This window comes from Falco cherrug, chromosome 5 (assembly GCF_023634085.1).
Source record: "Falco cherrug isolate bFalChe1 chromosome 5, bFalChe1.pri, whole genome shotgun sequence".
Lineage (NCBI taxonomy): Eukaryota > Metazoa > Chordata > Aves > Falconiformes > Falconidae > Falco > Falco cherrug.
The window spans coordinates 29,520,564-29,534,552 of record NC_073701.1 but is presented as its reverse complement, the minus strand read 5'-3'; the positions used below and the strand labels follow the sequence as shown (position 1 = coordinate 29,534,552).

Sequence of the window (13,989 nt, the reverse complement as noted above, 5' to 3'; positions counted from 1 at the left end):
CTCCCCATGTACCTTAGGGCCCACAGGATCTTTCCCCCTGTCCTGCCTGCCAGATCTGTGTCACGTTTGCTACCCTGCTGTAGAGCTCCTGCAGCCAGACCGGTGGCTGAGAGTCTTGCTGGAGTTTGAGGGGTCTTCTCATCACCACCAAGTGGTCACCAGGACTGGAGCCTGCAGTTCAGTATCTGACAAGCACTCTGGCAAAGCAAGTCACATAATAAGGAAACCTCCCTTCAGTGTAACTCTAATAACCTCCTCCATAATAATATAGAAATGTGGAAGACTCTGCGTTCACTGACTGTATTTAAGTGAGCATTACAAAATTTTCAACAGCATATTTAGCAAAACAAGAGCTTTCAGTTATTCTCTTTGGTATGCTATTGTCAAGGGCCGAGCTGCACGTCGAGTTTGTATCTGTGTTGAAACCTCCACTGACTTAATTAGAGTAAAATGCATGAAGTGTAGTCATCATAATCTGCTTTGCAGGGACACAAACATATCTAAGCCTTGTTCATACGACAGGTATGTCCAGATTTTGCATCCAAGCCTTTGCCAAGAAAAGGCATGTTTGAGAGGGAAAGAGGGAAGCAGGGAAGAAGGGAAGACTGTAAGAATTGCTCAGCTGATATTGCTAAAATGCATGCAAACAGCCACGAAGTCTGTTTCGCTGCCTCCGCCCTTCCCAGTAGTCTCATTATGGTAAATAACGTTGCGCTTATTTGAAAACTCAGGTTTCACAAGGCTGGCTGCGCCTGGGGAGCCAGCAGCGCCAGCAGCACTGGGGATCTCTGCTCCTGAATGCCAGACCCCGGTGTCTGTTCCCCTTTGGTTCCTCAGAGCACCTCTGTTTGCTTTCAGAGGGCAGCTTGAACTTCTGCCTTAAAGTAAAAGCATATCGTGGCAGATACTCTAATCACAATGTCTAAATATAATACAAGGGAAGACAATTTAGGAGAGCTCAGCTATACTTTTTTAAGCAACTGTCAGGAAACTGCCTCTGTGGCTTGCTGCTTTAGAGTAAGATTAAATGAATCAGTCCCACCATTTGAATGTGTGGGAAGTCAGAGACAGGAAAGTGACAACTAAGGACAGTTTATTTATAATTGGGCCCTCCCAATATAGCCGTTTGTGCACAAAGTCCAAAATTACCTGCCCTTTATGTAAAATTACTCACAAATGTTACGTGTAGGCCAGGTGGATGCCTACACCAGTTTGGCCAATTATAAAGTTCATGTAATTATTATTGAACTGTCTAGTAATGTTTGGGAAAAAAATACAGCTTATCATGCAGTAGCTTCAAAAGGCTCTGACTCCCCAGTCCTTCAGCCAGGAGTCTTCCCCAACAAGGAAGAGCCTGAGCTGGGCATTGCTACCGGGAGAAGTCCTGGGGGGTGGCATGAGGACTGGGGCACTGTCTGAGCAGCAGCTTTGCAGCCAGGGCAGGTCTGTGAGGGCTGGAGGGTGACGTGGAGGCAGCGTTGGTGGGTACTTCACTAGCAGGGACCTTTGATACTTAAGCCGCAGCTCCCCACTCCTTGAGCTAAAACTCCTCTGACTTCAACACTGAGGCCTAGAGGTTTCCAGAATGAGAGTTGCCAAAGACCGATAAAAGCACTGCAGCTGCAGCTGCAGTCACAAGCTTGAGAGAAATGTGGTAGTTTATGGTGCTGATTAATGAGCCCAACTGGAGCAACATTGCAATGAGAATTGGGTTTGTCAAAGGGAAAGTGTGGGTTTCTCATGTCCACCACCTCAGAAGATGGCCCTAAACTTTTGAAGTGTCCTTCTGGGTGAGGAAAGGCAATATCCACTAATCTGAGATAAAGCTGCCAGAAGGAGGACCCAGGAGTGACTGAGTGCCTTGGAAGAGGAGCCGGATTACTCCTTGCCCAGCCTCCAGGTAGGTAAGTCGATGGAGCTGAACTGACCTCAGCCCCTGAGCTTTCCTTCCTTCCCACATTGGCAGGCTTGGCCTTTAGTCTGTAGCATCAACTTGCACCTCTAGCTGGGAAATATTATTAAAATGGCATTAAATATTAAGAGAGACAACACAGCATCTCTCACAGTGAGGGAGCTCCTGACACAGCAATGCTTTTACTAATAAACTGCCTTGACAAACGGTTTACTTATATACTTATTTCAATTAGATGAACTACTCTGCAGCGGTAAGGATGAGTGCGGCTGGGTGTTATTTTGAGAAGTAGTAAATATTTATTCGACTCTCTCAGCATGGAAGTGGGTGGGCAACAGGGTCTCACGACAAGACCTCATCAGCACAATTTTTAAAGCCATAGTCATGGGTTGTGGCTAACCAACAAGGCACAAGACAGTTGTGTGAACTCATCACCAATAGCTTAGCTATTGACATCGTACAGCATTACAAGTGATGGACACTATGGCCAGGTTTGCCTTTTCTAAAGATCTGGGCTAAAGAAGGAGACAGCCTCCATTAAATAGTCAAGTAAGTGTAAATATTACAAGGGTTTCCCATCTCTGGCCGAAAGGCTTCTGTGAAGGGCTGTGTCGTGGCAGGCACGGTGTGTACCAAACATACTCTTGGTCCAGACCACCTAAATGCACAAAGTCCCGGAGCAGATCAGTGGTCAGGTTGTGGACTCGGATCTCCAGGGTCCTGGCTGAGGGAAGGAGCAGCACAAAGGCAGGAGAAGAGCTGCTGGAAGGTACTAAGACATTTAATCTAAGCAAAGAAAATCTCCACCTCTGCTTTCTTGGAAACATTGCCTGCAATTTAAAGTATTTTCTGTTGACAGCATGAAAGTCATGGAAGTAAATGCATGCATGTCTGAAACACTGCTAGTCTTCTGGCCATTGTAGGAGGGTGGATAAAAAATGTTTAACTTGGGAAAAGCAGTTGCTTTCCAGAAAATCCCTCGAGGCTCTCCACAGCACATGGATTGGAAGCCATGAGGTTCCTGTCAGCACATCTGTACTTATCCCTGAAGTATGGAAGATCAGCTTCAGCAAAGCACCACAGAAAGTTTTATAACTTTAAAGTCACTGAGTTTGTCTTACAAGGCCTGATCAAAGTTTTACCTCAGTCTGTACAAATTCTTTTTCCTTCTCATAACTTCCAGTATCATAAAATAATTAACGTTGCTCTCCTGATACCTTTCTCTGCAAAGGCTGTTTCAGAGACTGAAGGGTAGGTGGAAGTCTCCTCCCTAGCTGCTGAAGCCATGTCTGAGATCAAACACAGCTATTCTGCACTGATGAGACCACACAACAGCTCTTTTTAAGATGGAGAGTGGAAAATAGGATAAATAAAGCTGAGTGGCAAGGTGGGATACCTGAGTGCGCAAGGCAGGTGTTGCCTAGTGGGAGTCTGGCTTGTGACTCAGCTGGTGAATAACTCCACAGTGTCTATAATGATAGATAGAATAATGAATGATAGGCGGAGCTCACCTAATGCCTCATCAAAAAGACAGGACACTTTGCAGAACAGAGTATTCCTCACACAGTCCTCTACAGCACTTTACACAGCACTATAATCACAGCCTGCCTCATATGAGATTTTTTTCTTCATATATGCTGCCCTTTTAAGCTGAAATAGTTTCCTCCTTTCCCTTTGACTGGTGTTCAGGAATGGCTTTTAAATGGGCATTAAATCTAAAATTTCAGATCCAGATGCACAAGTTCAAAGTACAAGATGATTCGTTGTGTGCACGTACACATTCCTACAGAAATGATTTGGAGTCTGGAGCAGCTGATTTAAAAGGCTGGGCCAAATTGTCCTTCTGAGTGGCTGTATTTAGAGATGCATATCTGTCCATGGGCATCGTATTATCACCAGTACCAGCAGAGCTGTGCTGGCTGGTAGCAGCTGAGGCTTTGCTCACGGGACACTGCTGATACCACGGGCCACCAAAAAGGTTGAGTTTATGTTGGTGGAGACTGTCCCTCCCTTCGGAATGGCACTTTGGGTAAGACAAAGTGTGTGAGCTGGAGTTTAGGGGACACACTTGTGGTTTCACCAAAGGAAGCAGAATTTAGAAGAGGATCATTTGAAAAAAAACTTCCTTAAAAACTGGGAATTTTTTTTGGGGGGGGGGTGGGGAATAACTTTGTTACACCCTGGATTGTTTTCAGCAGGATAGAAGTACTGTATTTAATCTTTGTTGCATAGAATATTGGGGTGTTTTTTTTCCCCTTGCTCTAAAACATCCTTATCAGTGGAATAATTAACAAAGCCTGCATCACAAATGCTGTGCTCTCAGGAGCTAGGTACTGATGTGCCCTTTCCCACTGCAGCAGAGGTAGGAGGATTTCTAGGGAGCTCTGGGAAGCAGGATTCTCTCAGGAATTTCTGAGCTCAGAAAATGCACAACTAGGTGCTGTTGGTGATTTTCACCAGGAAGATTTTCTTCAGTGAATTTTTCCTCCTTCCAGCCAAGGACAAACCTCTGACATTAGCCCACATTATTGTTTGAAGACAGATTGAAATCTCGTGATTCTGACATCGTTTTATTTTTAATTTCCACACTGCAAATGTCAGGGGAAAAAATACCCTAAAAATTATACTTCAGAAAAGACTATAATTACTTCCAATTAAATCATGGCCCTGGTTGTTTGAAAGACTTGACCACAGCTAGAATTTCATTATCTGATAAGCACTTCTTTTTTATATTTCAAAGTTTCTTTTTTAATAATAAGAAGAAAAGGATCCAAGACTCTGACAACAATACCTGAGCCAACTGCAAAATCTCGATGATGGGAAATTGTGTTTAACCCCTCAAATGGAGAGGCCACATTATTTTTAGGGCATTTATTTCAGTGATACTCCTGACGGAGAAGCAAGTTCAGAAATGTGATCAGATGTGGTGGTAGGCATGGATGAGGTGACCCAGATCTCTGCCTTCCCCAGGGCACTAATCAGACTGTGCGCTTTCATCGCACCTTTCTTCCGTCCGTGGTACCTAAAACGTTTTACCAACATCTGTCCTGTTTCTCACTGTCACACTCCTGTCTATATCGGGGTACATCTATTGAAGCTGCTGAGGCTTTATCAGCATCATCTGGTTTCATAGCAGGAATTAAGTCTCATCCCTCTGTAAGTCTGCACTGTAAATCCAATTGTTACCCCCTGAAAGAGGAATTTGCAACACACAAGCTGCACTGAGGATGCTACTGATGTTCAGACTGAGTAAAAATATCTGTGTTCTATAGAGTCCCACTTGCTGGTGCACAGGATAATTTTGCGGTAAGTTTTTGTGGTCTTATTTTGAACTTTAGCTATGACAGAGCCATCGCTCCCTAACCCCACTCAAGTATGCGGTGTATTTTCCATATGCGTTCAAAGATAAGGGCCTTTACTCAGAACATTAAAACATAAGCAGTCATGGTCTCAGTCGCATATGCTGACTGTTTTCTGACATGTTTAGGAGTCAGTCTGTATCATTTGTCATGCTGAAGAGGGAGGCATAGGCTGAAGAGAAGGGGCAGGAGGGCTTCTGCAAAACATCTGCCTGCAAAAAGGGTTGCGTGTGGAGGGACGGGCGGTGCTGATGGGAGCTGAGTCTAGCAACAGAGCAGTAGCAGGGTGTAAAGTAAGTTAACACTGTAGCCCCTTTCCCTTAGCATCCCAGCCAGCAGTAAGCCCAAGTTGTTTCCGTCACTAGCAGCACCCAAAATCCCAGTCGCAAGGGAGAGGGTTTGCTCCAGGTGATGCCATGGAGGGGGTCTATAGCGACTGTTTGCTAACAACAAGCAGAGATGTAAGGCTGGAAATGGACATCCCATAGCAGGCTGCCTGGCCACCCGCAACTTGCATGCAGAGCAGACATTCCTGCTACCCATGCAAAAATCCTCCCCCAAATATCCCACATCACGGTGGCTAGTCTCTGAGCTGATCATATTAGAAGGAAAGAAATTAAAAATTGCAATTGACTCACCAGTAAAAATATGTGACTGTACCCAGCAAATAAAGTAGATTCCCTCAGCACTTACCTAATAATTTTGCTTTTAATTAAACTGTCCATTCCAGCACTGATTTACATTTAAAAAGAAAACATCTGTGTGTATTTCACTGGGAAACCTTCCCCTGGTATTTACAAAAATATTTCGCTTTGCTTAATGCGAAAGATTTGGGGCCTGATTCTTGTTAACAACATGCTGCCTCCCAGCTCCTCCGTGAAGGCAAACAGGTATTAAAGGTTGTCACCGAAGGGGATGTGCTCACCCTGTGTGTTTACAGCCTGCCTTGTTTCTTTTCTGGGTTTTTTTGTTTGTTTATTTGGTTTTTGTTTTGGTTTTCTTTTGTTGGGTTTTGGTTTGGGGTTTTTTTTTATGTACCTTATGGTCTTTTATTAGTACATTTTTTAGGCTCGGTCTTTCTGAATAAGAAAATGCAATGGATGGACAGTGAACTGAGGAAGCTCGGAGCCACAAACCCCTCAGCTTTCTTTGGGAGAGAGGGAGAAATGGCACCTCAGCAGCAGGCTCCTCTGGCATTGCCCTGGCACGCTCTTAGCACAGGCAGGAGAGAAGAAGAGGTGATGCCACCATAGTGTTTCTGGCTCTGAGAGACCAGAGAGCACCTCATATCCATTCACGCAACCCCCTAAAATGGGAATGGTGCCCAAAAGCTATGTTTTAAAACTCACCTGCCTTCCTTCCTGCACCTTGATCTCCAAAATCCACATTAATTTCCAAGCAAAAAGAAAAAGAACCCCAAACTCTCACCATATCAGGCAAGAAACAGTAACTCCTGCAATTCCCACTGCAGCTGAGTATAGGTACGGGTTGTTACCAGCAGCCCCCTGAGACACACCAGTCAAACACCATGTGCCTTTCTGGAAAAGTGCCTGAGACCACCAAGATTTGCGTATGTGGGGCAGAGATGGAAACAAGCCCCACCAAGTGCCAGACCCTGAGAGTCACCTCTCCTTTCCCTGGCTTAGTGTCTGCCACCACTGCCCAGGAGCCATGGTGGATGTAGCTGAAGGTGCTGCTGCCTCGGTGGTACACGATGCTCCATGATAAGGCTGAGCATGCCATGTACTTGCACCCAGACTACGAGTATGTTTATGGTAGACCCAAATATGCAAATGGAGAAATGAAAAATCCTAAGATGGCACATTAACATCTGCTTCTCCAGCGCTGGTTTGCCATCCTCTCCCGACTGAAGGGGCCAAAGAGAAGTAGTCTGCTGGCATGGAAAATTCTCTCTGGATTCAAAATTTTAGTGACACGTCCTGCAGTCTCAGGCAGGCAAAGAGCAGACCACGATCTCCCCTACAGAACAGCCTTGCACCGGGGCTGCTGTGGCCACGCTGCCAGTGCCTGGCTCCTGATGGGTACTGTCACACCATGGCACCAGCCCGGCCTCAGGGGCCTAGGTGACCAAGGGTGTAGCATCCTTGCCTGGGCACTCAGTTTTGGGAGAGAATGGAAAGAAATTTGTAGGCTCAGAGCTGAGCCACCTCTGAAGTGTACCCTTGTCTGTGTACAGCAATGGGAAAGCACAGCAAGGGGTTGTACTCCCTGGCTCCAATCACACATCCCAAGTCCCCTTGGAAGGGAGTGTGAGCCGAGGAGGAAGGCTGTGCTTGGCAGGGCGAACCCCTGCTCCCTCTGCATGCCCACACACCGCCAGCTTCCACTGTGCACCAGCTTTTAGCAGCCAATCTGGGCCGAGGTCAGGACCTGCTGGGGCTAGTTTTTGTTTACCAAATGTGCTGTGACCTCATTTGGTAGCAACATTTAAAATATGTGAGATCAGAATGGTCCTAGTTGGTAAAAATACCTCCATTATTTTTCCTATCTTTGGATGCATGATCAGCAGATGTGAATCTGTAATGTCCTTAGCATTCCTGAACCTGAAAGGCAATCAAGAATTGTTGTCCTGGGCCAGGCAAGTAGTCCATCAAGTTCAGCACCTTGCCGCTAAAAGAGGCAGAATAACCCGTGCTTTGAAGCCAGGCAGCTTTATCATTTGCATAAGTATGTCACGCACAGGTTTGGCTGCTCCTTCGTCCCCCTTTGTGCTCCACCCGTCAGCCACATGGCCACGAGGCACCACTTCCATGCCCAGGCCCCACACAGTGAGCCCTGCCGACCCCTCCACCGACCTCTTCCTCTTTTCTTCTGGCAAAAGGGGTGAGAAGTGAGTTTGGTTTGTTTTAAGCTCCTGCATCATGCTAGCATTGATGGACATATCCAAGGGCTATGGGATAGCTCAGGTTGCAACAGAGAGGGAGAAGAAACCATCAGTGCAACCTCACACAGCAGAGGCAGGTACCCCTGCGCCCATTTTACAGCCGAGGAGAGCAAGGGTGACGTGGCCAACCTGAAGCCATGCTGCAGCAAAATGCAATGACAAGAAGCAAAGCCAATTCCTTCAGCAGCCTGCTTCCCTCCTCTGGTTTTGTCCTCTGTTCTCTGATACTCCTCCACGTCTCCTCTGTGGCTCTGAGACAGGGCTCCATGGCTGCCGCTCTGATCAACGGCAAGGAGGCAGGCTGGGATCAGAAGTGCCAGTAGCTTCAGAAAGCAGATAATGTCCTCCATCATAAAAGAAGAGAGCAGTGCAGAATTACAATGACCAGAAATGTTTCAGAAAAATGTGAGGTTATCAACTTGGTGCAGAGTGCCGAACCCTGAGGGTTGCCATGGCTAAATAAAAGAGGGGTAATAAGCAAGTTCAAATACTGTTCCCACGGCTGTCCGCAGTGCTTGCCCTCCAGCTTCGGCCTAGACTGGGCCAGCTGGAGGCAGCTCCATTTCTTTCCAAGATTTGGTAGTGGTTGATCTTGGGATCCCTCTCAAAATGAAGCAGGGATGAGATGGCAGCAGGTTTTGCTCCCTCTGCTGTACACAGTCCTCCAGTGCTGTCCCAGCCGACTTTGCACCCTCAGCCACCTCTACCTGCCCTGCATGCCATCCCTGACACATTTAACATGTATCCTCAGCTTCATGTTTTAAACAGAATGCTAACAGGCTGCGAGATAGCCCTCCTGCTACTTCAGGCATTTTTCAGTGGGGAAAAAAAATCATGCAAAACACTGAAGATACCTTGTGAACAAGGGGGCCCACAGGAGCCAGGGGATCATGTCCTCTGCGGTGCAGACAATAGTCATTCGGCTTCATCGGCTGGGCAGCGTGGCTTGCTCCCTGGCCTGCTGCTATCTGCCAGCGTAAGCATCCTCTGAGCACCCCAAGACTAGGGGCCAGGCTGGCAGGAGCGCTTGGCTGTCACTGAAATCCCCAAGAAAAAGTTGCCTCTTGCCTCCTCCTTGAGACGTCAACAGGAGCAGCCAGGTGCTGAGCCCTGCTGCGATCGAAACCTGCGGTGGGAGAGGTCTGGGCTGGCACCGGCAGCAGTGAGCGGCAATGGTTTTGGGGACCAGCAGTAACAGCAGGTGCGAAGAGAGTACGTCTTCACCAGTCTGGTCGCCGACTGCTTGCCTGTAAGGAGCTCCAGGCAGGCAGATCCAGACAGGAGTTACTGAAGGATCACAGCCGAGGTTTCGTTTCCACCTTTGCCGGAGCCTTCGCAGGAGTCCCAGCTTCCTTGCCTGTGTAATGGGTACTTGGTGACTGGCCTTCCGTTGTAAAGCCCCTGTCAGGCAAAGGGGGCTGCGGATAATGCGGCTTCACCTACACCTTTCCTGTGTGCAGGCAAAAATGATGCCGGTTGGGTTGGTGTTCCTACAGCAAGAGCTCAACCACAGAGATGGATCTTTTAAAATAAAATAAAAAAAAAGGGGGGGGGGGGATGTAGTGGCTGTCAATCTTAGTAAGTAAACACTTCTTTGAAGTGGTTCCTTTTAAAAAAACAAAACAAAACGACAAAAAAAACCAACAACAAAAACACAACCCGAATTCTAAAAGCAACAACGTATGTTTATTTTAAATGCATCCGCTAAATATTTACACTGCAAGCAAGCTAAATGAAAGGAAAAAAAAGGATAAATTGGAACTTTTGTCAGTGAACCAGATTGTGAAATGCCTTGAGGGAATAGAAGATTTATTTGGGGAGAGGGGGAGAGGTAGGAATTTTCCATGCTATTGTAAAACATGAGCTCAAATTATATGATCCCCACAGCCAGTGAATTGCAAAGCTTCAATCAGCTGCCTTTTTTATTTTTTTTTTCCTTCCTCTCTTTTTTCTGTAAAGAGGAGGGGGGGGGGAAGACAGAAGTGTTTCACCAACTTCTGTTGACTGTTCCTTTTTTCTCCTGATTGAAATGTGTTGTTAAACAAGATCCCACATAATCTCAGCAGAGGGTTTCTCTCGCTCGCTGCCTCTCCTTCTGGGAAGCCGCGATCGGTGCCATCGGCGCTTGATTATTTGCAAACTCCCTTAGCTTTTTTTTTTTTTTCTCCCCCTTTTTTTTTTCCTCCTCTCCGTCTCGGTCTCCGTCTCCCTCTCTCTCCCTCCGTCTCTCTCTCCCTTTCTCTCACCCCCAGTGCAACTTTTGCAGGCGCCCCGGCACACGCAGCCATGCCGCGCTGAGAGCGGGGGCACCGCGCCAGCCCCCCTCCTTCCCTCCCTCCCTCCCTCCTTTCCTCCCTCCCTCTCTCCTTCCCTCCCTCCCTCCCTCCCTCCCTCCCCAGCGCCGCCGTCCCGAGCCGGGGGGGCCCCGCCGCCCGCCGCCCCTGCCCGGCCCCGCGCCTCGCCCCGGCCCCGGCCCCGGCCCCGGCCCGGCCCGGCCCGGCCCGGCGCCGCCGCCCCCCGCCCGCTCGCCCGCCCGCCCCGGCCGCGTCGGAGGGCCGGCAGCGGGGCTGGATGTGCCCGGCTCCCCCCGCGCTGAGGTGGGCAGCGATGCAGAAGGCAGGCGGCAGCTTCGCCTCCGCCGAGAGACACCCGCTCAAGATGGCAGATGTGTGTTGAGTTTGGGGGGCTGCGATCTCGCGTCGTTCGTGGCGGCGTTGCCATGAATAACAGGCGTCCTTGCACCGATGGCCCCCATGTACGAAGGTAAGCCCCGGCCCGGCCCGCCCTGCCGGCACCCCTCGCCTCGCCGCGGGAAAGGGGGGGAAGCGGGGGTCCCCGGCCGCCCGCGGTTCGCCGTCCCCCCGGCGTTGTTGCGAGGAGGCTGGCGGCGGCGGCGGGGCACCTCCGCCCGGCCCGGCGCCCGGCGGGGAGCGGGGCGAGGCGCGGGTCGCCCCCCCGGCTCTGCCCGCCCCCCCCCCCCAGCCCTCCCCGGCCCCACGGTCCCGGGCACTCGGGCCCCGGCGGGGGGCGGTGGGTGAAGTCCGTGCCGGTGCCGAGCAGAACAATGAGGTGGACGGAGCTTGCCCTGCGCCTCCGTGTGTGTGTATGCGTGTGTGCCTGCCTGTCTGCCTGCCTGCCCCTCGCTGCAGGTCGCATTTCCCGGACCGGCCACCCCGCTCCTGTCGCCGATTTCCCAAGAGTTCCCCCCGCGGAGCTCTCCTCCGGGGTGCGGAGACCCCGCGGGCAGCGGCGGCGGGGACGAGGCTGCCGGCAGCCGCCTGTCAGCCCCTCCGGTTTCTCCTTCAGCCCAGCCCGGGCTGCGGCGAGAAGCCGAAGTGCCCCAACTTAGTTTTTTTCGGCTTGGAAAAAAAAAAAAGGGGGGGGGGGGGGCGGGAAGGGGATGTGTTAGACCGGTGCGTATTTCACGGAGGCTGTTTAGAAAAAAAAATAATAAAAAAATATGTCAGGGCTAATTTAAATCCCCTCGCGATGCATTTAGCCTCCGCCGTGAACCCTCCCGGCTCCGTGTTGGCCGGGGAGCGTTACATAAACCGGAGGGACATCCCCCCGCGGGCGCTTCATCCCGCTCGGGGACCGCTCGGTCCGCGGCGGCTGGGAGCCGGGCGCCCGGCGGGGAGGGGAGGGGGCGGACACACGGGGACACGGTACTTTTCTCCCTATGGCGAGGCCGGTAAAACTTATCAGAGGAGAAAATCGAGCCCGGGCTGCAGCGCCCGAGCGGAGGGCGCGCGGCGGGCGGTGTAAAGTTACTGGCCCGCCGGGTTATTTCTGGGCAGCCCCGGGCTCACCGGTCGTGCCGAGTTCGGACCCCGCGAGCGGCAGGCAGACAAAGAGGAGCGTTTTCGGCAGCGGGGAGAGCACGGCCGTCCCTCCCCGCCCTTGCTGCCGCCGGGCACCGGGCTGGCGGCGCCCGGGGGCGGCGGCGCGGCCGGGGGGCGCGGAGGGGGCGCAGCGGCGGTGGCGGGGCCCGGCGCGGCGGCGGGCCGGTGCCGGCGGAGGGGCCGCGGCGGGCCCGGGGTACCGGTCGGGGCCGGCCCGCTCGGCGGCGCCCCCTGCCGGCCGCGCCGGCGAGCGGCCTCGGCCCCCGGGCCCCGGCAGCGCCCCCCCCTGCGCCCGGGCCGCCCCCAACGGCTTGCGGGGGCCTGCCGCGGGCAGGGGGAGGCCGCCGCCGCTGCCCCCCGGCCTCGGTCGCGGCGGGGACTTCGCAGCCCCGGCGCGTACCTGCCCGGCCCCCGCCCGCGGTCCCCCGCCGGCCCGGGCCTGTCCTGTGTCCCCCGCCCGCCCCGGTGCGGCCCCGGGCCACCGTCGAGCCGGTGAGGCCTGGCCGGATTGCAGCGCCCGCCGCGGAGCCTGCCCAGCCCCTCCCGGGCGGGCGCCGCTAGCAGGGCGGGTAATGCGGCGATTCCTCTTAAGTTCGCTCCTCGCCGGGCCGCATCCCCCGGGCGGGCGGCGGTGCGGGGCGGCGGTGCGGGGCGGTGCGGTGCCCCGCGGCGGGCGGCGGCGCCCGGCGGCTCCGCAGCGGCCGGGGGCGGAGTGAGGCGCGGGGCCTGCGGTCAGCCCGGCCGCGCTCCCCTTCCCGGCGCGCCGCAGCGGGCGGCCGCCGAGCGCCGGCACGGCCGCCTCCCCGGAGCCGGGCAGGGCAGGGCAGGCCTCGGCCGCAGCCGGGGCGGGCAGGGCGCCGGCTTCCTCCCGCGGAGGGGGCGGCGGTACCGCACCGAAGCGTGTGGTGGAAGTTTAGCGGTTCCTGCGAGCATCCTAACTTCAGCGGCACCCGTGCTTCTGCCTGACTGGAAAAAGAGAGCAGATGGAAAAAATGCCCTGAAAAGGAACCCGTAACAACAAAATTCCCAGCAACCGATACGGAAGGCCGGCGGCCAGGCTCTGCAGCATGCCTCAAGCCTTGAAGTAGGTGAATATCCCGAATGGCAGGAGCCAGTCGATAGCGTAAAGGCTGATAGGGGCTGTTTTATCTGTTTTGCGTTGCAGTATGTTTGCGGGTTAAATTGCTGCTGGATGGCTTCGAGGGAGGTGGAGGAGGGGTTAATGAATGTTTTTCGCCTCCTAGTTGCCGTGAGAGGTCCTTAGAATTCCCTGCAATATCGCAGTGCATAGATAAAAACTTACTTATCGAAGGGGATGCGATTTCCTCCTTGGAAGCAGGCAAGGACTGCCATCCTCCCTTACGAGCCTGGCGTTATGTGCATAACCAGTCTGATCTGTAGCCAGAGACTCCAGAGGAGTCTGGAGCATCAGGTACGGTCGAGCCGGAGCCAGGGGCTGGAGCAGCGCTGCAGCGGGCAGCTGCTTCGCTGCTCCTGCCCTTGACCGACCGCTCGGGTGGCTTGGGTGGCACGCACGCACACCCACCACCAAGGCAGGCACCGCAAGGCAGGCGAGGGTAGGTGAAAGAGTATCTCCACCATACGGATTTCAGAACATAGGCTGTTTGACAGAAAAGGTGCCCCGGGAGGAAATGTGACACCTCGGAGGCCTTATGAAATGGTTCCAGTAGAAATTTAAGTGAGTGATAACATAGAGCACATGCACAAAGTCACCCGCCATTCTCGACGTGTAGGTGAGGGTGGTGTGTGCCTGTGCTGAGCAACTGGCTTAAATACCGGTTCTGGAAAGCAGAACGGTGCCTCACCTGATATTAATAGGTGAGGCATGATAAATAAGTGAATATCCGTTGTGAAATCCTCCCCCACACGCACTGCTCAAGGAGAATTCTCTCATTCTTTTTATGAAATTCAGTTTTTGCTGTTGTCTTCTCCTCTACTGGGTTTTTCTCA

The 13,989-nt window shown here is 52.5% G+C and overlaps 1 protein-coding gene across 6 annotated transcripts in view; it reads left to right on the top strand.

Moving 5' to 3' along the window:
• Positions 1 to 10,650: 10,650 nt before the first annotated feature.
• Positions 10,651 to 13,989, top strand: part of HIPK2 (homeodomain interacting protein kinase 2) — a 144,991-nt gene continuing 141,652 nt past the window's right edge. For 2 of the 6 annotated variants that reach the window (XM_055712935.1, XM_055712933.1), the window contains exon 1: positions 10,651 to 10,939. Coding sequence is in view for 3 of the 6 variants with exons in the window: in XM_055712936.1 (XP_055568911.1) it covers positions 10,921 to 10,939 (19 nt within the window). In the remaining 3 variants the exon portion in view is untranslated. Of the gene's footprint in view, positions 10,940 to 12,967; positions 13,103 to 13,989 lie in introns of those variants that run through there. The other 4 variants (XM_055712936.1, XM_055712934.1, XM_055712937.1 and 1 more) reach the window with 4 other exon arrangements.